The sequence below is a fragment of the Mauremys mutica genome, chromosome 1 (genome assembly GCF_020497125.1).
Source record: "Mauremys mutica isolate MM-2020 ecotype Southern chromosome 1, ASM2049712v1, whole genome shotgun sequence".
NCBI lineage: Eukaryota > Metazoa > Chordata > Testudines > Geoemydidae > Mauremys > Mauremys mutica.
The window spans coordinates 6,467,614-6,490,702 of NC_059072.1; the positions used below are offsets into that span (position 1 = coordinate 6,467,614).

General features: G+C 47.4%; 1 protein-coding gene across 5 annotated transcripts in view; it reads left to right on the top strand.

Moving 5' to 3' along the window:
* The window catches only part of NRF1 (nuclear respiratory factor 1), a 118,178-nt gene extending 97,091 nt beyond the window's left edge, over positions 1 to 21,087 (top strand). For 3 of the 5 annotated variants that reach the window (XM_044986739.1, XM_044986709.1, XM_044986731.1), the window contains exons 11-13: positions 2,647 to 2,703; positions 5,030 to 5,110; positions 19,144 to 21,087. In XM_044986739.1, the coding sequence (XP_044842674.1) occupies positions 2,647 to 2,703; positions 5,030 to 5,110; positions 19,144 to 19,307 (302 nt within the window). In that variant the 3' untranslated portion in view covers positions 19,308 to 21,087. The remainder of the gene's footprint in view (positions 1 to 2,646; positions 2,704 to 5,029; positions 5,111 to 19,143) is intronic. The other 2 variants (XM_044986712.1, XM_044986721.1) reach the window with 2 other exon arrangements.
* Positions 21,088 to 23,089: the final 2,002 nt, after the last annotated feature.

Consider the following 23,089-nt stretch of genomic DNA (forward strand, 5'->3'; position numbering starts at 1 on the left):
ATAATTATAAAATAAATCAATTGGAATATAAATACTGTACTTACATGTTAGTGTGATACTTAAGCCTTGTCTGAAGCCCAATTCCCCCACCCAGAGCTGAAGCATGTAACTTAGCTTTGTGGGGCCCTGCTTGCCACCCCTAATGCCAGCCCTGCACTTGCGACACCCCTAAACCTGTCCCGCCCTGCCCTCCCCCCCAATGGTTGCAGCCCCCGGGTTGAGAAACACTGATCTAGATGAGCCGAGTACCCATTGGAAGACATCTGTGGAGCCATGGTTCAGAACCACTGCCGTGAGGTAGAGAACAAACAGGCCTATTATGGAAGGGGCTGCTCAATTCTTCTTTGAGTATTTGTCTGTGTGGATCCCACTTGAGGTGCACATGCGCCCAAGAATCTCAGTACCATACTAGCTAACCACACTCAGTAAAACCTGTTGTGTATGGCTTATGACACACAAATGTACGTTTTAGTCATCAGTCCCAGCCTCTAAACTTTTTTTTATCAACAGATGTGTGCAGAGTTAAATAGCAGTAATCAGCCAGAGGCAGTAGCATACCAAAAAGAAAGAGTCCCCACCTGCTACACAACAAAGATACAATGCAAGAAAATGCTTTTTAAAAAATGTTGACTGTAAAAACTGTCCCTTATGCTACACCTACTATGGCTTTGAGTCATGTTTTTACTCTGATTTATTGCTTACAGTGCTGCAGGTGTACAGGACATGTACAGTGGGCGATGTGTGTCAAACAGTTAACAGGTTCCGGCCCAAAAAATGTACAGTCTACAGGCAGTGAAAGTATAGCCTGTGACAGTCCAGCCCATAACAGAACAAAGAGCAGAGTGTGGTCATTGTAGCAGGAATGTTTTATTGGAAGGGAGGCGGGGAGCGTAGGCATTAGGTTTAGGTGTTACTTTGGAGGAGAAAAGAGAGGCAGCTTGGACTCACTCAATGACCTTATCTTCACAAGGAAAAAAGTGTGTTCTTAACTCGAGTTAATTAACTAACATGAAGCGAAATCCTAGTGAAGACAAAGCAATTTATATATCACGCCTTCACCAGAATTTTACTTCACGTTAGTTGACTCCAGTTAGCTAACTCCAAAGAACACACTTGTTCCTGAGTGAAGACACCTACGGAGCTGGTAGAATTCCATGAGAGTGAGCTGGATTCTAGTCTGCTGCATGCTCCACAGTTGTATGCAGTGTTGTTGTGGCTGTGTCGGTCCCAGGATGTTAGAGAAACAAGGTGGGTGAGGTAAAATATGTTATCTCACTCACCTTCATGTTCCACAGACAAAATTGTCCTTTATTGTGGAAGGGTGACCGAAGAGTCAGGCCCCAGCTGTACTTTTGGATTCCACACCAAATTTGCAGTATAGGCAGGAAAACCTTATTTGACGGGTTAACTGAGCCAATTTGATCTCAGAGCCATTGAGTGAGGATTAATATAGAACCTCATGCTGGCAATTTTACAGCCATCCCTCTTCTACCTTTTAAATCATATACCATTGGATTGGCCTAAAAAACCGCATCAAAATGGGGTTCTAAGTAAAACCAGTCGTAGGCACTCAATCAACCAGTGTTTTGTCACAAGGAACAGTTGACATGAACCTATTGCACTGATGAAGACAGGTTTACTTCATTCCTAACACACACACAAATGAGTGAAGAAAAGAACCTGCATATCTTGGCCTGTTTGTCAGCCATGAATGTAGCTCTGTGTGTTAGCAGAAATATGTTCACTGCTGAACAAGCCAGTGAAATGCTTGGAAAGGCATCATTTAGATGAACCCAGAGAATATCTGGTTACATACTCTACTCCCTGAACAATAGTTGCTTTGTACCTTCCTGTATTAAATGCTCGACAGCGTGCATTAATGCTGGTGTTCATATGTGATCCTAGTGTGACGTGTACCCTAACTTTTGAAACTCATTTAGATTTAAGTCTGTTGTAACCCCAAAAAATAATTTGAGACTAGTTTATCTTTTTTTTTTTTTTTTAAAGTGACTGTTGGATGAGATGGGGAGAGAACCTGGATTTTAGGAACTTTCTGACCTAGTGCTCTGGGATGTGTAGAAGTCCCGGTTTGGCATCCATCTTTGGTCGTGTGTCTGTGTGGTTTTGTTTTGTGTGTTGTTTCGTTTTCACCTCACACGCACACTTTCCCTGGGAGTGGAGGGGAGATCATTAACAGATGGAGACCGTGGCTGTTAGGAACATGCGGCAGCCCCTGCCTGTCAGGCTTTCTGTGGTCTGATTATGTCACTGATCTAAATATTAGCATGAAATCTCCTTCCTGGTGAAAAGTTTTGCACTAATGATCTGCTAAAGGGAGTATTAATACCTGGGATCATCAGTAATAATTGCACACTTCCTGCCCCTAAACTGTTTATGTAATGTAAAATATAGTTAGAAATATATAGTCTAGCGTATCTAATATTTTGGTGATACTCCATATGTGGACACTGAATATGGCTTTTAATTCCATGAAGGGCAAGAATGACTTCTGTTCAGTTGTTGTCCTTCACAAGTGGAGTGAAGAGGGCATATTTCTTGTCCGTACATGGGCTATTCTGGTTATACCATCCCCCTGCGATATTTTTGCCCTTTGTTCAGCATTTTATACTTGCATTTTATTGTCAGGCTTCCTAGCAGCAGACTGTTCAGGTTGCAAGTGGAGGCTAACAGAAAATCCCACAGGTGAGTTAATGTTTGTGGTGGTAGTTTGGGATGTTGGGATAAAGCTGCTGGTTGACGCTATTGCTTGTTTCTGTAGGCGTTCTGATCACACGTGGTATTTCTTAGCGCAAAGAGGGATACATCTGTCTGTCTATCTTTTTCTCTCACTTCTATGAGTGAAGAGTAGTAGAATTCAGACATAAATGTACCCGTGGGTGTGTCAAATTTGCATATGTGAGGTACAGATACAATCCTGGGTGTGGGGTAGATATGCACATGCTAATACACTGAGGGCCCAATCCAGCTATCCTTATTGAGGCTAAACGCCTGTGGAAGTTGATGGGATTACTACCCAAGAAAGGAATGAGAGTGACAGGATTGGGCCCAAAATAGCTATTTCACTAATATACTCAAGTAACAACACTTGTGGTGAGGGCAAGAGGGGTGTATGTGTGATATTTTGATTTGTAAGATGTCTGATTCGACATGTTAGAGACCATCTGCATAATGCATAAGATACAATAGTTATATAAAGAAAAGCCCCCCTCCCTCCCCCCCAACTTAAACTGCCACCAACCCATCAGTGCCGAAAAACTACAGTGAGGAGCATTGTAGAAAAAACAGAGATCATCCCATTTGGCCTGTGATAGACCAGTGAACTCCAGTGGGTATGCGTCCGCTCACTTGCACTGGAGTTCACTGGTCTGTCGCATATGGAATGCATATGTGCATAAACACACATGGCATATGTTTCGCTAACAGTCATCGTGATCCATGACGGGTGGGTGACCAAGACAGTAGCCCCCCAAGAGTGGGTGCCTTCCCTTCTCAAACTATTTGAGAAATGCAATTGTGTGTGTGAGAGAGAACTGGAGTGTGAGATAACTGTTAAGTATTTTTTTAATTGTTTTAAATAAATTGAATTTAAATGCATTTTAAAATGCCTTTGTGACTTCAAATTACTGTTATGTATATTTTAAAATAGATTTTGTCCTTAAAAATCAAAATAATAGAGCATCACTTTCAGGTGCGGTTCTCCCTTCACACTTCAGAACTTGCAGCTGCCATTATACAAAGGCCCTCTAGAGAATATGGGATCCTAAAGGATATTTTAAATGTAAAACTAAACTCAGCTTAGATATTGTCTTTACTTTATGGAAAAGCCCTGTAGACTTTAATACGGATTAAATTAATAGATTTCAATAGAAATGTCATAGGATTCCATAGCAATTGCCCTGAAAACCACTAGAAATTAATAGAGAATGTAGAAGTCTGCACTGTAATTAACATAGTTTTCAGGGAAGGGGTAATTTTAAAATATTTACGGTAAAACATAATGAGACTGACTATTCAGAAGTTTTAAAAACTATAATATGGTACGTTGGCCATTTGACTAAGATCAAACATACCAGGTTAATAGCTGATGCATCCTCTGTTTGGGAACCACAGAGGAATCTACTCTGCGGCTGATTAGGTGTTTCCCATTTCTAATATCTAGAAAGCTTTATCCTTATAACACCTGTTAGCCAGCTACCTAAAATATCCTCCACTGCTGTTTATATTTCATTAAAAGAAAACAAAGCTTAAAGTTTCTAACTTTAGTAAAAGTTAGATGCTATGATTCTTTCTTAGTATTTTAGCCAGGTTTCCTATATATTTGAATTGACCATGATACAGACGGCTAATCTTATCAGGTTTACCCTCTTCTATTCTGTAAAGCCAGCTGATCAAGGGAGTTTAGTAGAAAGGTGGGTTAGTCCACTAGACTTCTGGAGTCCTAGGTTCAAATGTTGTTTAGATCACAAGTGGAAATGAGCAACGTGGGGCACGGGTCACTTGCTGGAAGATTCTCTGCACCTTGAAGTCTTTAAACAATGATTTGAGGACTTCAATGGCTCAGACATAGATTTGATACAGGAGTGGGTGGGTGAGATTCTGTGGCGTACGTTGTGCAGGAGGTCAGACTAGATCATCATAATGGTCCCTTCTGACCTTAAAGTCTATGATTCTGTGTTTGGTCTCCTAGTCTCCATTTGCCACATTTCTCTCTTGCACAAAAATTGGCCAGGTTTTAGCAGACTTGCAGTCCCTGCTTGAGAGAGGCCCAAAATTAGCATCTTAGGTAGGGAACGAGTTACATGGGGAAAACGTACACAGAGTATGCGCACACTTTGCGTCTAACTCAAGCCGGTCTGAGTATCCTTATTCAGCTTTAGATTCATCCTCCGCATCATATGGAGGTGAGGGAGGGAGGGATAGGTCATTTAGCCGACAGGGTCATAAACTGAGGATTTGAAATTGGTTTCCCATGGAAAAACACGATCTGCTTCTTTGTCTCCTCTCCTAGCCCCTCTTTTTTTATCAAGTAAGAAGAACATAAGGTTTTTACAGATACATCAGAACGAGGCCAATATGACAGAAGAGGAAGGTAAAGGCTCAGAATTTCAGAATAAAGGAATATTGTTAAGATAAAAGCACCTTTTTAAAGTGCTTCCCGGTGTTACTAACACCACCTGAGAGTATTAACTGAAGGAATTTGCAGTCCCAGCTTGTGATGAAATATACAGACTGCAGTGACCAGAAAGGGGATAATCCCATTGCACCTGTACAAGGTGTCAAGCCTGGATGGGAGAGAGGAAAAGCCCAGCTCAGTGATGGCTGGCTGGGAGACGGAGTAGACCTTCTGAGCTAGCCCTGTGAAGGAGGCAGGCCTGGCTGGGGCTAGAACCTAACTAGAGCCTCCTTGGGACAGGTAGGCCTGGTACAGGACCTTTTTGTCTCTCCTAACTAGTTTGGGCTGCCCTTTGGTTTGGGACCAACAGAAGAATAAGCCGGGCCAGAGACTGAGAGAAAAGCCCAGCCATGGGCTACAGTAGGAAGCAGCCCAGATATACCGCAGGGGGTCTGAACAGACCTTCTCTGCTTTATACAGAGCCCCTGGGGCTGGAACCCAGGGCAGAGGGCGGGCCTGGGTTCCCCTACTAGGGCAGGGGACATGATGTCCTTGGGGCCAAGGGCTGGCAGGCTGCAAAAGCCTGAAGTTGGGCTGAACCACCGGCATGCCAGAAAGGGTGGGACCGTTATCGAGCTGGCCGAAGGGCCATGTCACAGGAAGAGGCAGATCAGCGCAGGGAGGGGGCGCCGAAGGAGGAGAGCTACTGCATCATGCCCAGCCACGAGGGAGTGTCTGTGGTGAGTAGACTCTTCCACATAGCTTGGCAGAGCACGCCCAGGGCCACAACCTGCTCCACCCATGAACAGATGCTCTCGGGAGCCACAGAAGAGGTATTTTGCCACAATCCTCAATTGCTCCCAGCCTGTGGATCCGTGCTTAGCCATGGCAAAGGACCGCATATTTGGATGGCTTGTTGGGGCCTCTGCATTCCCCCCTCCCCCCACCCAAAACAAAACAGAAAAACAGAGACTCGGCCGGAGATACTTCCACAGGGACAGGTCAGTCCTCTTCAGTACTTGAGACTCAATGACCTGGCTCATCCTCTCCAGCCAAAGATTCTGTAGGGGTAAGTCCAAAAATCTCCCCGCTCAATCCATCCTACATTGCAAAAGCTCCAGGGCCATCTCCCGGGTGCTCCAGTGGGTACTAGTCACTTGGCAAGGAATCCTTGCTGACTCTCTTCCCAAGAGGAAGTTCTGAGCTCTTTCTGGGATGTACGCCTCATGCATCTTTTCCAATTTCATATTGGACAAAAAGAATGCAGGGGCTCAAGGCTCCCTCTCTGCCATATCTTTGTGATTGGAAGCCCCAAGTGATCACCCTTCCCCTCCCAAGAAGGCAAAAGAAAAGTAAAAAGGCTAGAAAATATAAAAAAAAAAAAAAGCCAAAAAAATCTTCAACTCTTCTCCTCCTGAGCTCTAGCTTCTCCCTCAAAGAAAGGGTATTTTTGGCTTTAGATCATGCTAATCCCAGGCCAGAAAAGCAGAAAAGGTAGAAATTGGTGGATTGTAGCAGAAGGTAAATGTGTAAAAGAGCAACTTAATCTCAATACACACAACAAGCATCCGCTCTCAACAAGAGAGTGGAGGAAAAGACAAAGGCCAGAACTTGAATAATGGGTATCTAAAGTTAGTCTTCTCAGTCCACATTTATGCACCTAAATACACAGCCTGATTTTTCACAATACCGAGTAGCCAGCAGCTCCCATTAACATTAACTAAGTTAAAATTAATCAAGAAAAGGGTCAGCCCTTGTATGCGTGGTTCTTTGGAATCCTGGCCCATGCTGTGTTAGTGATGCAGAGCGTAAGGTACCAGATCAGTCCCTATCCAGTCTTTGAGCTCTTAGAGAAATCCACTCCTGGGGTTTCAGAGTAGCAGCCGTGTTAGTCTGTATCCACAGAAAGAACAGGAGTACTTGTGGTACCTTGGAAACTAACAAATTTATTTCAGCATAAGCTTTCGTGGGCTACAGCTCACTTCTTCAGATGCGTAGATATATCTCCTGTCTGTGTGTTCCATTCTATGCATCCGAAGAAGTGAGCTGTAGCCCACGAAAGCTTATGCTGAAATAAATTTGTTAGTCTCTAAGGTGCCACAAGTACTCCTGGTCTTTTTACTCCTGTGGTGGTTATGAATGAGCTGAGAGGAGCACATTGAAATAGAACAAAATGAACCAGGATGGTGCAAAGGGTTAATCACGGGGAGTTTTAGGAAACATTTGTCAGCTGAATGGCAGATAACACGGGTGACATCCACATAGGTAGTTTGATGTGCTTAGCTGTTGGGGGTGGGTGAGTGCAGAACTATTTAATTATGGTGGCTGCAATGCTGCTGTAATCTCCTTGGGACCCTTGCGGTTTGTTGGAGGAAAATGTAACATTTTTGTTTGCTATTGTGTTTGGCTAATGTTCCATGGAAGAGTCAGGACTAAAGCTTCATTATATTAATTATAATTTACAAGTTGGTCTCTGGGGCTTCCCCCTTCATACTCATGCTCCATCTATAAGATGCCCTGTTGCACCTCAATGTTGGTGTTCACACATGTAAAATTCCCTACTTGTTGGCACATCTGTTATGCATCTTTGAGAGAGTTGGATTTTTTAACATGATTAGACCAGGATGGCTCCTCCAGAGACACATGGTGATGTGATGGCAGGTTTGAGGTCACAAAACAAAATAAAGTTTGCAAGTCCTTTCAAACCATGCTGGGTGGAGCAATTTCCGTATCTAGTGTCTGTGAAGTGCCTTGGGATGGCTAGCACTAGGGTCTGACTATTCAGAAACGGGGAGCTCAGCACTTTTTGCAGTTAGGACCCTGTAGAGCATCTCAAATTTAGATCCCCCAAAATCGAGACACCCTAAATCACATAGATGATCAAGTTTTGTTGGGGGAGATCCAACACACCTTTTGTAAAGGGAAATCGTGCCTCACCAATCTGTTAGAATTCTTTGAGGGGGTCAACAAGCATGTGGACAAGGGTGATTCAGTTGATATAGTGTACTTGGATTTTCAGAAAGCCTTTCACAGGGTTGCTTACCCACAGGGCCGGCTCCAGGCACCAGCTAAAGAAGCAGATGCTTGGGGCGGCCAATACCAAGGGGCGGCCCTCCAGCCGCTATTGAGGCGGCAGGTCCGGGTCTTCAGCGGCAATTTGGCGGTGGGTCCCTCAGTCCCTCTCGGGGCCGCCGAATTGCTGCCGAAGCGTGAAGCTGCGCGATTGCGCTGCCGTGGCTTTCCCCCCGCCCCGCTTGGGGTGGCAGAAAGCCTGGAGCCGGCCCTGCTTACCCAAAGTTCTTAAAAGAAACTAAGTAGTCATGGGATAAGAGGAAAGGTCCTCTCATGGATCAGTAACTGGTTAAAAGACAGGGAAACAAAGGGTGGGAATAAATGGTCTGTTTTCACAATGGAGAGAGGTAAACTGCAGGGGTCCCCCAAGGATCTGTTCTGGGATCTGTGCCATTCAACATACTTATTAATGATCTGGAAAAAGGAGTGAACAGTGAAGTGGCAAAGTTTGCAGATGATCCAGAATTATTCAAGATAATTAAGTCCAAGGCTACTGCTAAGAGTTACAAGAGTATCTCACCAAACTGGTTGACTGGGCAACAAAATGGCAGATGAAATTCAACATCGATAAATGCAAAGGAATGCGCATTGGGGGGAGAGTCCCAACTACACATATATAAAGATGTGTTCTGGATTAGCTGTTACCACTCCAGAAAGAGATCTTGGAGTCATCATGGACAGTTCTCTGAAAACACAGTAGCAGTCAAAAAGGCTGTCAGTGTTAGGAACTATTAGGAAAGGGATAGAAAATATGACAGAAAAACATCATAATGGCATTATATAAATCCATAGCACACCTACACCTTGAACACTGTGTTCAGCTCTGGTGGCCCATCTGAAAAAGGATAGAGTGGAACTGGAACAGGGTCAAAGAAGGGCAACAAAGATGATCCGCAGTATGGAGTGGCTTCCATGTGAGGAGAGACTAAAAAGATTAGGGCTGTTCATCTTAGAAAAGAGATGGTTAAGGGGGGGATATGATAGTGGTTTATAAAATCATGAATGGAGTGGAAAAAGTGAATAAACAAGTGGTGTTTATCCTTTTCCCACAATACAAAACCCAGAGCCCACGCCATGAAATGAATAGTCAGCAGGTTTAGTACAAACAAGAGGGAATCCTTTTTTACACAACCCACAACTAACCTATGGAACTCGTTGCCATGGGATGTGGTGATGGCCAAAAATATAACTGGGTTCAGAAAAGAACTAAAATTCATGGAGGATAGGTCCGTCAATGGCTGTTAGCCAGGATGGGCAGGGATATAACTCCACACTCGGGGCGAACCTAAACCTCTGTCTGCCAGAAACCAGGAAGGGAAGACAAGTGGATCTCTCTAAATTGCCCTGTTCTGTACACTTCCCCTGAAGCTCTGGTACTGGTCACTGTCAGAGACAGGATACTGAGTTAGATGGGCCATTGGTCTGACCCATAGAATCATAGAAGATTGGTGTTGATAGAGACCTCAGGAGGTATCTAGTCCAACCCTCTGCTCAAAGCAGGACCAACCCCAGCTAAATCATCCCAGCCAGGGCTTTGTCAAGCCGAGCCTTAAAAACCTTTAAGGAAGGAGATTCCACCACCTCTCCAGGTAACCCATTCCAGTGCTTCACCACCCTCCTAGTGAAATAGTGTTTCCTAATATCCAACCTGTACCTCCCCCACTGCAACTTGAGACCATTGCTTCTTGTTCTGTCATCTGGTACCACTGAGAACAGCCAAGCTCCATCCTCTTTGGAACCCCACTTCAGGTAGTTGAAGGCTGCTATCAAATCCCTCATCACTCTTCTCTTCTGCAGACTAAATAATCCCAGTTCCCTCAGCCTCTCCTCATAAATTGTGCTCCAGCCCCCTAATAATTTTTGTTGCCCTCTACTGGACTCTTTCCAATTTGTCCACATCCTTTCTGTAGTAGGGGGCCCAAAACTGGGTGCAATACTCCATATGTGGCCTCACCAGTACTGAATAGAGGGGAATAATCACTTCCCTCGATCTGCTGGCAGTGCTCCTACTAATGCAGCCCAATATGCCATTAGCCTTCTTGGCAGCAAGGGCACACTGCTGACTCATATCCAGCTTCTCGTCCACGGTAATCCCCAGGTCCTTTTCTGCAGAACTGCTGCTTAGCCAGTCGGTCCCCAGCCTGTAGCGGTGCATGGGATTCTTCTTTCCTAAGTGCAGGATTCTGTACTTGTCCTTGTTGAACCTCATCAGATTTCTTTTGACCCAATCCTCCAATTTGTCTAGGTCACTCTGGACCCTATCCCTACCCTCCAGCATATCTACCTCTCCCCCTATCTTAGTGTCATCTGCAAACTTGCTGAGTGTGCAATCCATTCCATCCTCCAGATCGTTAATGAAGATGTTGAACACAACCAGCCCAAGGACCGACCCCTGGGGCACTCTGCTTAATACTGGCTGGCAACTAGACATCCAGCCATTGAGCCCAACAATCTAGCCAACTTTCTATCTGCCTTATAGTCCATTCATCCAGCCCAGACTTCTTTAACTTGCTGGCAAGAATACTGTGGGAGACCGTATCAAAAGCTTTGCTAAAGTCAAGATATATCACGTCCACTGCTTTCCCCATATCCACAGAGCCAGTTATCCCATCGTAGATGGCAATCAGGTTGGTCAGGCATGACTTGCCCTTGGTGAATCCATGTTGACTGTTCCTCATCACTTTCCTCTCCTCCAAGTGCTTCAAAATGGATTCCTTGAGGACCTGCTCCATGATTTTTCCAGGGACTGAGGTGAGGCTGACCAGTCTGTAGTTCCCTGGATTCTCCTTCGTCCCTTTTTTAAAGATGGGCACTATATTTGCATTTTTCCAATTGTCTGGGACCTCCCCCGATAATGGCCAATGGCTCTGCAATCACATCAGCCAACTCCCTCAGCACCCTTGGATGCATTGTATCCGGCCCCATGGACTTGTGCACGTCCAGCTTTTCTAATAGTCCTTAACCTGTTCTTTCACTACTGAGGGCTGCTCACCTCCTCCCCATACTGTGCTGCCCAGTGCAGCAGTCTGGGAGCTGCCCTTGTCTGTGAAGACCAATGTAAAAAAAGCATTGAGTACTTTAGCTTTTTCCACGTCATCTGCCACTAGGTGGCCTCCCCCATTCAGTAAGGGGCCCCCACTTTCCCTGACCACCACCTTGTTGCTAACATACCTGTAGAAACCCTGCTTGTTACCCTTCACATCCCTTGCTAGCTGCAACTCCAATTGTGCTTTGGCCTTCCTGATTCCACCCCGGCATGCTCAAGCAATATCTTTATACCCCTCTTTAGTGATCTGACCAAGTTTCCACTTCTAATAAGCTTCCTTTTTGTGTTTAAGCTCACCAAAGATTTTTCCGTTAAGCCAAGCTGGTCACTTGCCTTGTGTGTTATTCTTTCTGCACATTGCGATGGTTTGTTCCTGCGTCCTTAATAAGGCTTCTTTAAAATACAGCCAGCTCTCCTGGACTCCTTTCCCCCTCATTTTAGCCTCCTAGGGGATCCTGCCCATCAGTTCCCTGAGGGAGTCATAGTCTGCTTTTCTGAAGACCTGAGTCCATATTCTGCTGCTCTCTTTACTTCCTTTTGTTAGGATCCTGAACTCGACCATCTCATGGTCACTGCTGCCCAGGTTGCCACCCACTTCTACTTCCCCTACCAATTCTTCCCTGTTTGTGAGCAGCAGGTCAAGAGGAGCATGGCCCCTAGTTGGTTCCTTCAGCACTTGCACCAGGAAGTTGTCCCCAACACTCTCCAAAAACTTCCTGGATTGTTTGTGCACCGCTGTATTGCTCTCCCAGCAGATGTCAGGGGGATTGAAGTCCGCCTTGAGAACCAGGGCCTGTGATCTGGAAACTGCTGTTAGTTGTCTGAAGAAAGCCTCATCTGCCTCATTCTCCTGCTCTGGTGGTCTGTAGCAGACGCCCACCACGACATCACCTTTGTTGCTCTTGCCGCTAAACTTAACCCAAAGACTCTCACCAAGTATCATTGGTGCCCATGTGGAGAAGTAGGAAGGGGTAGCGGTCCGAGGGTTTGATCAGTCTTGGCAGACACTCCATCACATCCTGAATTCTAGCTTCAGGCAAGCAGCACGCTTCTCGAGTTCCCCCGGTCTGGATGGCAGATGGATGACTCTGTCTCCCTTAGGAGGGAGTCCCCGTCTCCGCCTGTCTCCACCACCTGTCTCCTCCTCTTGGGAGTGGTGGTCATGGAACCCCCATCCCTAGGACAATGCATCCCATGCCTTCCGGTCGATGGGGTCTCCTTCTGATCCCTTCCCTCAGATGACTCTTATAAACCATTTTCTGCTGTAGTACCTGTGCAGAGAGCCTGAAAATGGTTTCTTACCTCTATCTGCATTGGGAATATATGGGTTCTCCTCTTTCTTCTTCTGGAGGTCACATGCTGCCAATTTTCTTCCCCGTTCTGTACTGCCCTCTCTGATTCTTCGGCATGCTGTGCCTGCAGTACCAAATGCTGACTTCTATCCAGAAAGTCTTCATTTTCTCTGATGCAACACAGGGTTGATACTTGCGTCTCTGGTCCTTAACCTTCTCTTTCAATATGGAGGCCAGCTTGCACTTTGTACAGACGAAGTCGCTTCTATCCTCTGGGAGAAAGACAAACATGGCGCATCCTGTGCAGGTCACAACAGCTGATCGCTCTTAACAGGGGTGTAGCCCTGTAGAGTCTTTAGTGCTAGCTTGTCTTCTACTCTGATCACGATGGAACATTCCCTACTGAGACCTCTGGGGAATAAGCAAGTGTATCTCACCCTGAAAGAGATGGGAATTGCACCAGTGTACTTCAGGGCTGATATGGCCTGTAGTCTTGGTGATGATGTATTATGTATTCCAGCAGTGCCCACAGAGTGCTAGACACTGTCCATACACATGGGAGGACTCCATCCTTGCCCCAGAGAGCTCATAATCGGAGACCAGCAACAGAGGAAGGGGTAAAGCAGTCAGCTTGTGTAAAAATAAATACAGCCGCTCCCCAACGGCCCTTCAGTCTCGCCATTAGCAGTGGGCTGATTTCACTGCCAACTTAAACTCAACATAGCCAAAGGTGACCTCCTTGTCTCCCTGCCCACCCAGCACCTTCCTGCTGGAGGTAATGGCTGAGAACACAACCATCCTCCCTGTCGCTCAGGCCTGTATCGCAACTTTCTTCTCTTTTAGTCCATACAAAACAGAGTTGCTAAGATGATTTGCCTGACCTGGCATTGTCCGTATCTTGCCCTCTTTGTATCCCTCTAACCAGCTCCTGTTCCTTCACTACATCAGATTCAAGCCCTTGTTCCTACTGGTAAGGTCCTGCACAGCTCTGTTCCTTCCTGCGTATCTACTCTAGTGTCCTGGCGCAGCACCCCATTCCCCTGCCAGTGATGCTGGCCTTTTTCTGCATCTCCCGCAGGCTCCTTTGGGCTTGTTTCAAGCCTGCCCTTTAAAAAGTCCCCTCTGAACTACTCCATAAAGCCACTCTCCTATCCTTCAAGACCCACTATCGCAGTGATAGCACAGGTAACTGCAAGTGGCGAGCTGGAGGGCCAGCAGGGACAGCTGATACAGATTTGATTTATTGGGTTAGATTTTATCATTTATTTCTAAAGGTTTGTCTCTAAGCCGTCTAGCTGTGCACGCAGCTGGCCTGTGTACCTGGATCTTATAACCATTCCTGTTCTTCCGTGTCCCACGGATTGCATCTGCTTGTCGTTTAGACTGTAAGCTCATTGGGGCAGGAACACGCTCTCGTTATGTTTAGTCCCCAGCAAGATGGGGTCCTGATCAAGACCGGGCCGTTCAGGCCCTCTCCCAGCGCAAATAACATAGGTAACATGACAGAAGTGGGTCTTGAATGAGGATTTGAAGGAGGGAAGCGGAATGGCTGGAGGCCATGTTGTTATGGCTGCCATTCTGCTCTGTCACACCCCTGCTCCGACCCTTTCCAAGTGAGTAGTGGTGGGCGAGGTCTGGTTTCAGGTAGAAAATCCCTTCACAAAGAGGAGTGAACTTAGGTCCCTGCTCCATCTCCGCACTCCTTTGCTTTGAAAACCTGCTTCTATTGTCTGCGGGTTGGTGCATTATTAATAATGTTTGTTTATAGGCCTTCACCTGGCAGGAGCCGATCTGAACTGTGTGTGCAGCTGAAGTGTAGCATTGCTGTACCCCCCTCATCCCTTGGCAAGAAGCTGTATGATGCTTCCTGCCTGCTGGCTCTCTCAGGAATAGCCATATCTCCTTCAAGGGATTGTCCCCTCTTTGCCAAGATTTGTATTTGCACAGCCCCAAAAGTTTTGTGTAAGGGATTTCCTGTTTAATACAATTGACAGGATCTGAAACCCATGCTTTAGATTAACATGTGCCAGCTAGATTAGGGCTAATCAGGGTCCAGGTCGTAGCAGATGCAGCGCAGGGACAATCCTAGACCTCATTACGGTGTATCTGCAGTATAATCGTCTCTCTCCCAAGGGCGAACATCTCTGCTTTAATGCACAGCAGACTTTACAGCCCTCACCCGTCTCCTTCCTCAGTTTGTTGCCACTTCTGTCAGAAAGGCTTCTACCTCAGACGCTGAGGCGATTTAGTTTAATCCCATGTAGAAAGGAGCCGCTCTCTCATGGATAATTCCCTGCTGTGTCGAAGGTGGGGCTGGGCTTGACTACACCCCTGATACCAGGAATCCATCCTTCCCAGAGACACTGATCCCATTCAGTCTTCCCCTCTCTGTAAAGACCCTTTCTCTGGCTGGCAACGGCTGTATCCTAGTGTGCGCCGTCACTCCCCTCTGTACGTGGCAGCGGGATCAAGCTTTGTAACCTTGCGTGTTCCCTGGCCAATAAGAGAGAGTCAGTCCCTTGCATTGTGTGGAGTCTTTGGAATATCACTCCTAAGTAGGCCAGGAGACCCATTTGGCCAGTGTGGCACAATGGAGACCAGTAAATCCAGCTGCCTGGAGTGGAGACCTGCCAGCTTCTTCTGTCTCTGGTGGGTGCTCGGGTTCCATGCTGGCCTAAGGCCAAACTTCCGGGTTGCTGCCTGGCTCCCCCACAAATTGAAGTCTGCAAGGTTTTCTTGACACATCCATCTAAGACTTTATTTTTTTTTAGGGGGCTGTGTGTGTGGAAGGAATGTCGGCTCAGATGTAAGCCTCCACACCTTCCCTTTGCAAATACATCACAATCCCCAGTGCCTTCCGCAGGCTGCTGTGCGGGGCTCTGCAGGTGTCAGTCATATGGGGTGGTGCTGGTGGTTACAGTAGAGCCCAGGGAAGCAGGTCTCTTCTCTTTATTCCAGATCCTGCCACTGACTCGCTGTGTGACCTTGGGGCAAGTATTTAACCCCTCTGGGTCTTTCTACCATCTGTAAAGTGGGCAGACGAATACCTCCTTCCTAGGGGATTTGTGAGTCTGAATTGTTAGCAGTATGTGTTGAGATCTTCAGTATTACTGAACTCTCTGCCCTCCCAAACCCTGGGGCACCCTCCTGGCCAGCATGATTAAGACATAAGCTTTTCTGTCTGCACAAAAAGTGATGCGAGGACACAGAAACACATTCTGCTGCCTCCTGTCATTAAATAGTGTCCTCCGGGGACAGAGGTCCTGACCTCGGCTAGTGAAGTCTGAGTGAAATTGCCCAAACAGGATAGTGGTTTGGCAGTAGACTCGTGTGTCTGGAAAACCTGGATCAAAGATCCAGCTCTCCAGAATGATTTGAACTTGGTCTGGGTAAGGGGCAATTCTGCGCCAGCCAGGGGCATAGACTTAGATGATCTAAGAAGTCATTTCCTTTGCTAATTTCTAGGATTCCAGAGTCCAGCCAAAGCTGCTACAGCCTCCCCTGGCTCTGCCTTGCATCCAAGGGCACGTACCACGGTGTTACTGGAAGGCAAGAGGCTGCACCTTTGTTGCAATTATTGTACATCACTTAATCGCCCAAACTGCACGGAAACCTCTGGGGCCTTAATACATTTTGTTATTGTCTGAGCAGTAAACTAACCTGAATTTGTCATACTGCATCACAGGATTATTCCAATAGCACCAGAAGTGGAGCCTGAAGCTTTACTGACACGTAATTGGACCATAAAACGGTAGCAGTGTAAATGATCATGAGAGCAGGAGTCGGAGAAAAGCTGATAGGAAGCAATGAGGTTTATTTCGGAGAGGCTGGTGGCAGTTCTGGGGATAAAGGGGCAGGCTGACTGGTGCTCTGGGAATGAATGATGGTTGTATAGTGAATCAGGCTGTTGTCTGCAAGACTCCTGCCTTTCTCGTTGCGGAAGTTTGGAAGGTGTGTAGTGAATGAAGCAGAGGACTGCAGGAAGAGAAAGGATGGTCTCCTGGTGAAGGCAGTTGACGGTTGCCCTAGAGAATTGGACTCTCTCCATGCTCTGCTGCACAGTTCCTGGGCAGATCACTTAAACCAAACTTGTCATAAAGCAGCCACTACCAGCCTGTGCCTCATTTTCTGAGTGCCCCGTGTGAGACTCTTGGAGCCAGATTTATAGCACTGCTGTGTACTCACAGCTGCGATTGAAGTTGATTGGAGCGAGCTGTGCTTTTAAGATAGTGATATAAAATTGCTAATTACTCTGACAAATCAGGCCCTAGACATCGAAAGTTGGAGACCCAAAATAGGGGCGACCTTCGATAATTTTGGCCTTAATCATTCAGTTTCACATCTGTAAAATGGGGATAAATACCAGCTTACCACACTTACCTCATGAATGTGTGAGAAGCACTCGGCCATTATGGTGAAAGCGCCATAGAAACACCCATGAGTAGATGAATAATTTTGTGTTCAGAGCAGGGTTTGAATGGTGAGGCCTTAAACAAAACCTCAGGCAACACACTGAATGTGGCAGCTAAAAAGGGATGTTGAATAACTCTCCATTCACTGAAGGGGGCAGGAGTCCCGTGGAAAAAATAGTATCTGATCATGGAATTGAAGACTGTCTCGTAATGCACATGGATAAGAGAGCTGAATTCATGCTCCACAGGCACCAAGCTGTGTCCACACACTGAGTTACCGGCTGGTTTCTGTGTCCTTGCCCAGCTTCGATCCAGACTCTTCCTCTCTCTTCTCGCCTCCACTCACGTTAGGTCTAAATTGAGTACTAGGAACCTTGTCCAGTCTGATCCATGAGGCAGCTTGGGACACAACACAGAGAGTAGATTTTTTCCCATGAACGTGTTCCTTAAAATGTGAATGAAAACAGCTTTGCTGTTGTGGCTGGGCGGGGCTGGAGAATTTACAAGCAGCCTGGAATCCTTGTACTAAAGTGAGAGGCTCACGGGAGAAACTGACCAGCCCGGTCTCAGCTGAGTGAAATGCAGGCAGTTAACACAGCCTCAACTGGGAAGTAAATCGCACTGTTTAAAATTGCTTTGGGTTTAAGGATGACAAGGTGTTTGGCTACTGCCAAAGTCACTTTCCCGCTGCTCCAAAGGGATCTCCCCCTCCCTTCCTGAATCCTGTATTAGCCTTCCCCTCCGGGGCCTCCGCTTCCACTTTCCCTTCTCTAATACCACTCCTGTCCAGTTCCTAGGTCCCCATCGCTTCCTCTTGCCTTTATGCCTTTGCGTGGTCATGTGTGGACCAGCCTCCCAGGCGGTGTGCACAGAGCTCCCGTGCTCCTTGGAACCAGCCTGTTCTTCAAGGCAGTCCAACGCCCGTCACCCACTTCTCTTGCATTGTAGCACCGTGGGCCCTTCGAGCCTTTCAGAACAGGGACCCTTCTCCCCGCATGGACCCATTGGAGTCCCGCCTCTGGAATACTGCGTGCAGGTCTGGACCCCGTATTCAAGAAAGAGGAATTCCACCTGGAACCAGTGCAGAGAAGAGCTACTAACATGATCAGGGGAAGGAAGGGCCTGTCTTAAGAAACTGGAAGAGCATGGCTTGTTTAGCCTGGCAAAACGAAGGCTGAGAGGGGATCCGAATGCTCTCTACAAATTCGTTAAACACCAGGGAGGGTGAAGCGCTAGTTAAGCTGAAGGACAGCGGTTGGCACCAAAACAAAATGGGCATAAATTGGCCATGAACAGACTCAGGCTGGAAGTTAGAAGAAGGTTTCTAATCATCAGAGGAATGAGGTTTTAGAACAGCCTCCTAGTAGGAAGTGGGGGGGGGGGCGGAGAATTAGTTTTGAGAGAGCTGGACAAATGTATGAATGGGATTGTATGACAGGGTTGCTTATGATAGATGGGGGCAGGGATCAGCAGCCCATGGGGTTCCTTCCACTTTGTGCTTTATGTTCCTAAAGCTCATCTGGATCTCCCCCCCGGCCCCCATTTGTATTCTGTGGTTGGTTGGGATTTTTGTTTTGTCTTTTTGTCTCCTTCCTCTGAAGCATCAGGGGTGCGCGTGGCTGGAGGTGGGACACTGCACAGGGAGGGTCAGTGCTCTGAGGTGGCACCAAGCATTCTCTCTCTCTCACATTCTTAGCCAGCTAGTTCTTGCTCATGTACCCAGGGTCTCACTGATCGCCATATGTGGGGGTCAGGAAGGAATTCCCCCCCCCAGGTCAGATTGGCAGTGACCATATGTGGGCTTTACCTTCCTCTGTGGCATGGAGTGTGGGTCGCTTGCTAGGATCATCAGGGTATATCTGCCATTGCAGGGGCCCTGGGCACTGGTGCACCTCGGTCCTTCCTCTTCTCTGCCTGTGGCACACAATAGTTTAGTCTCCTGTGGGCCGTAATACTTAGATCTAATGTGTGGGTGCTGGGTGGTGCTGGTGGCCCGTGATAGCCAAGAGGTCACACTAAATGAGCTGGTCCCTTCTGGCCTTAAACTCTATGATTCTTGGAGCTATGTAAATAACAGCAACAGACGCAGGATAAAAGATGTATCAAAACATGCTTGAGTCCTTTGATTTGTCCGGTTGAAATGTCTGAACGATCTGCAAATCCCGTCGCCTACTTTTGTCTCCGCAGGGCTCGTCCAGATCCCCGTCAGCATGTACCAGACGGTGGTAACCAGCCTCGCCCAGGGGAATGGTCCCGTTCAGGTCGCCATGGCTCCCGTTACTACGAGGATAGCAGACAGTGCCGTCACCATGGATGGTCAGGCAGTGGAGGTTGTGACCTTGGAACAGTGACGCTGCTGCCGTGGCAGGATCATGATGATGTTTTTCCTCGTCTCTTACGTGAATAATTTTTTTACGCCTCTTCAGAGATGCAATCAGGTGGCATTGAGTCTCCCAGCTTTGGAAGCAAAGGTTTCGTTAACCTTTTTTTAAAAGGAAAAAAAAAAATAGCAGAGGATGTGTGTTAAGTGCATTTTTATAGTGCCGCGCTGATCTTGTGGGAGTGGAAAGCCAATTTGTAATGGACTTTCATTCTGAGGAGATTTAAATCAAAACACAGCCCCCCTCCCTCCCACCCCCCCATGAAATATCTGTTAGAATCAGGGCAAGATGGGAAGATTGCCACCCCCCGTGGGAAGCGGCTGTGCCCTTGGCTGGAGAGAGTTCCAACAGCGCTGCTGCCCGCCAAGCCAGCAGTGAGTTCTGCAGTGGCTCCCGGGGTCAGCCCGTCTGCCCCGTCACTTTGAGAATTAGGTTTCAAAAGCGAGCGCGAGAGAGAGAGTTTGGAAAAAGTCTCTCCTCGGGGAAGGCGCATGCACCACTGTGTAGGGGCAGCAGCAGCCTTTCGAAGGGATAAAGCTCCTCCGAGGACAGCAGTTGATCACCCCGCGGTCCCCGTAAGAGAGCAAAACTCTGCCGTTGAAGCTCTTGAGAAATTCCATGGAGAGTTGCCTCCCCGCCCCATGCCCCTGCCTTGCTCTCCTGTAATGCACCCTCAAGACCTGCCTGTATCTTCTCTGCTGTTGAAATGTAGCTGACTTTTAGACCCTTCTCTTTATTATTTCATGTTTGTAAATTTAGACTGCAACAGAGAATCTCTTGGGGGGCCTTGGCTGGGGCACTGGGGCGGGGGAAGGCTGTTGAGAGCGTGAGGAGTTATTGACTAGGGCAAATCCTTCCTTCCCCTGCATCTCCCCAGGGCTTGTTTTTGCTGAGAGGTACTTGGAGTTCACCTGAGCTGTGTCTGCCACTGGTATTAGCCGAGCCGGGATAGGACTGTATGAAACAGACGATCCCCTATCGCAGCCTCGACCCGTCCTGGAATAGCCAATCCCCACGATGTTTCCTTGTTCAGTAAATATGGGGGTCAAACCGACTCCTCCCACAGCCCCCCCACCCCAGTTCGCGTTCCACGGGTCCCGCACCTGTTCCTGCTCTATGTGCATCTCCAGCACGGCTTTGCTGCGGCGAGTTTTTTTTTAATCTACTTCATGAGAAAACCTATAGACAGAAAAACGCCTGGTGTGTTTTCAGTGGCTGATTTTACTTGACTTTCCAATGGGCCAAACCTTTGCTTCCCCAAAACAACAAACACTGCCCCTCCCCCAGGCAAGCTCCTCCTTTCTTTCAGCCGCGCCTGCCCTCGGTGTGTGCATGGTATTTAATTATTTTTTATTTTTTATTTTAAGTGGCCATTTAACAAAATTCTCCACGTCTCGCTCCACCTTCAAGAACGTTTTCAGATTCTTGTATTTACTTGTTTTATATGAAAATATCAAATGTTCTTTGTATATGTTTTTCTGTACTTTAAGGAGGGGAGGGAAACATTTTTCCATAGAAACAGCCCTGCTTTTCCGATTTGTTTTTTTTAACTATTATTATTTTTTATTGTCGTTGTGAAGATGTCCAGTGGCTTTACAGTTGGTGTTTCTTTGGCAATGAAATAACGTTCTTACAGTCTAAGAAATTCTCCCCAGAAAAAGAAGAAACCAGTCAAGTAGCAGAGCATGGAATACCTGTTGTTTTCCCATTCTGTCTATTCTTGCCTCATTCAATAAATTGTTACAAATGTGTCTGCACCCGGAGGCTCTTATTTGCACGTCTTTGCCCAGTTTTGGTAAATGGAGGGAAGATGGTTTTAAAAGGGAGACTGTCAGGTGGTTAATACATAGTAACTTTTTTTTTTTTTTGCTTATTTGTGCTGTTAATATCTTAGGGCCTTTCCCTGCAGACTTGACTCCGATGCGTAATCCCATGGACTCCAATAAAACCCTTCAACTGAGTAAAGCTATGTGGGGGCATAAGAGTCTGCATGAGCCGGGCCCTAGATTATTAAGTGAATGTTTTTTAAACCCACTTGTTTACTGGTTTTGCACTTCACTCAGCTTGAACAATGAAATCAGACAAGTCGGCCTCACTTTTTCATTCATAGTCCCTTTCAGGTTCCAGACCAGAAGTGGGCAAACTACGGCCTGCGGGCCACATCCGGCCCACGGGACCGTCCTGCCCGGCCCGGGAAGCTAGCCCCCGGCTCCTCCCTCGCCGTCGCCCGGAGCTACGCTACCATGCGGGCAGTGGGGCTGCGCGCTCCTGCCGAGCCCTGTGGCAGCGTGTCTGGCTCTGACCGGGCGGCGCGGCTGCCAGACATGCTGCTCTGAGCGGCATGGTAAGGGGGTCAGGGGTTCCGGGGGATAGTCAGGGGACAGGGAGCAGAGGGTGGTGGGATGGGGCAGTCAGGGGATGGGGAGGGGGGGGTTGGATAAGCGTGGGAGTGCCGGGGGGGGGTGTCAAGGGGCAGGGGTATGGATAGGGGTCAGAGCAATCAGGGGACTGGGAGCAGGGGAGTTGGATGGGAGGTGGGGTTCCAGGGGGCGGTTAGGGGCGGGGTGTCCCAGGAGGGGGCGGTTAGGGGACAAGGAGCGGGGGGGGGGTTGGACGGGTCGGGGGTTCTGAGGGGGGCAGGAAGTGGGAGGGGGCGGATAAGGGGCGGGGGGGGCCAGGCTGTTTGGGGAGGCACAGCCCTCCCTACCCAGCCCTCCATACAGTTTTGCAACCCCAATGTGGCCCTCGGACCAAAAAGTTTGCCCACCCCGGTCTAGCCCCATGTGCTAGCCTACGTCAGCGGCGAGTTGTTCAGTGTCATGCTGGGGCTTTGCTGAGAGGCACTTTTTGGAGGAGACATTAAATATCCCACTGCACTTTTTTTGGCAAGATCATGGAGTTGGCCCTAGTGATTTGTTAGTTATAATTTTCATCTGAGAGTGCATGATAAATATTAAGTGCTTCTGTTCTAGCCAAATCCCAGTTGGAGTAATTACGTGTGTCCTACCCAGATTTGCTGGTATTTGATTCAGACTAAATGTGGAAATTCTTTAGATGCTCAAAAAAGTAAATAGCATGAAAGAGATTCCTCTTCGTGTTTTAAATGTGAGATGGGTCAGAAATGATTAAAAACGGGAGGGGGAAATAACTTGCACACTGACTCAACCCAGAAACACGGTCCAGGAAGCTTTATTTGAATATTGTGTATAAAAGTAACATGTAGAGATGGGAGCCTCATTGTTCTAGGCTCAGTATAAACACACAGGGAGAAACAGTCGCTGCCAATCTAAATATCCTGGGGGCTTAGGCCACTGAACTGTCTTGTCTACGTTCTGTTGCCAAAATATTTGTGAAATGTTTCAATGGATCCAGCCATGCTGCCTCGGGCTGTGATTTTGTCATATCGCCCATGCTCGGGAGCGTCGACTCCGGTCAATATTGGGATGAGAGGCTCCTAGGGGAACCCAAAGCGGCACTGGTCATTCAGCAAGTGACACTTTGCTTTGGGCTGTTGTCGATCCAGTACCCCAGCATGGCATTTGGGGTGCTGAACTGGCAGAGAGGATGGTAGAGCAAGGTTCTGACCACTTTGGGTCACTGTTAGCCCTGCTGTTTGGGGCATATTCCTAACCCTAGACTATGCCTTGCTGCTTCTGGAAATCCCCTCCCGGGGTATTCTTCCCTTTCTGGCCCAAACTCTTCTGTAATGTTGAACTGCCACGTTCTACCCCAGAGGTAGCTGCATTATCCTG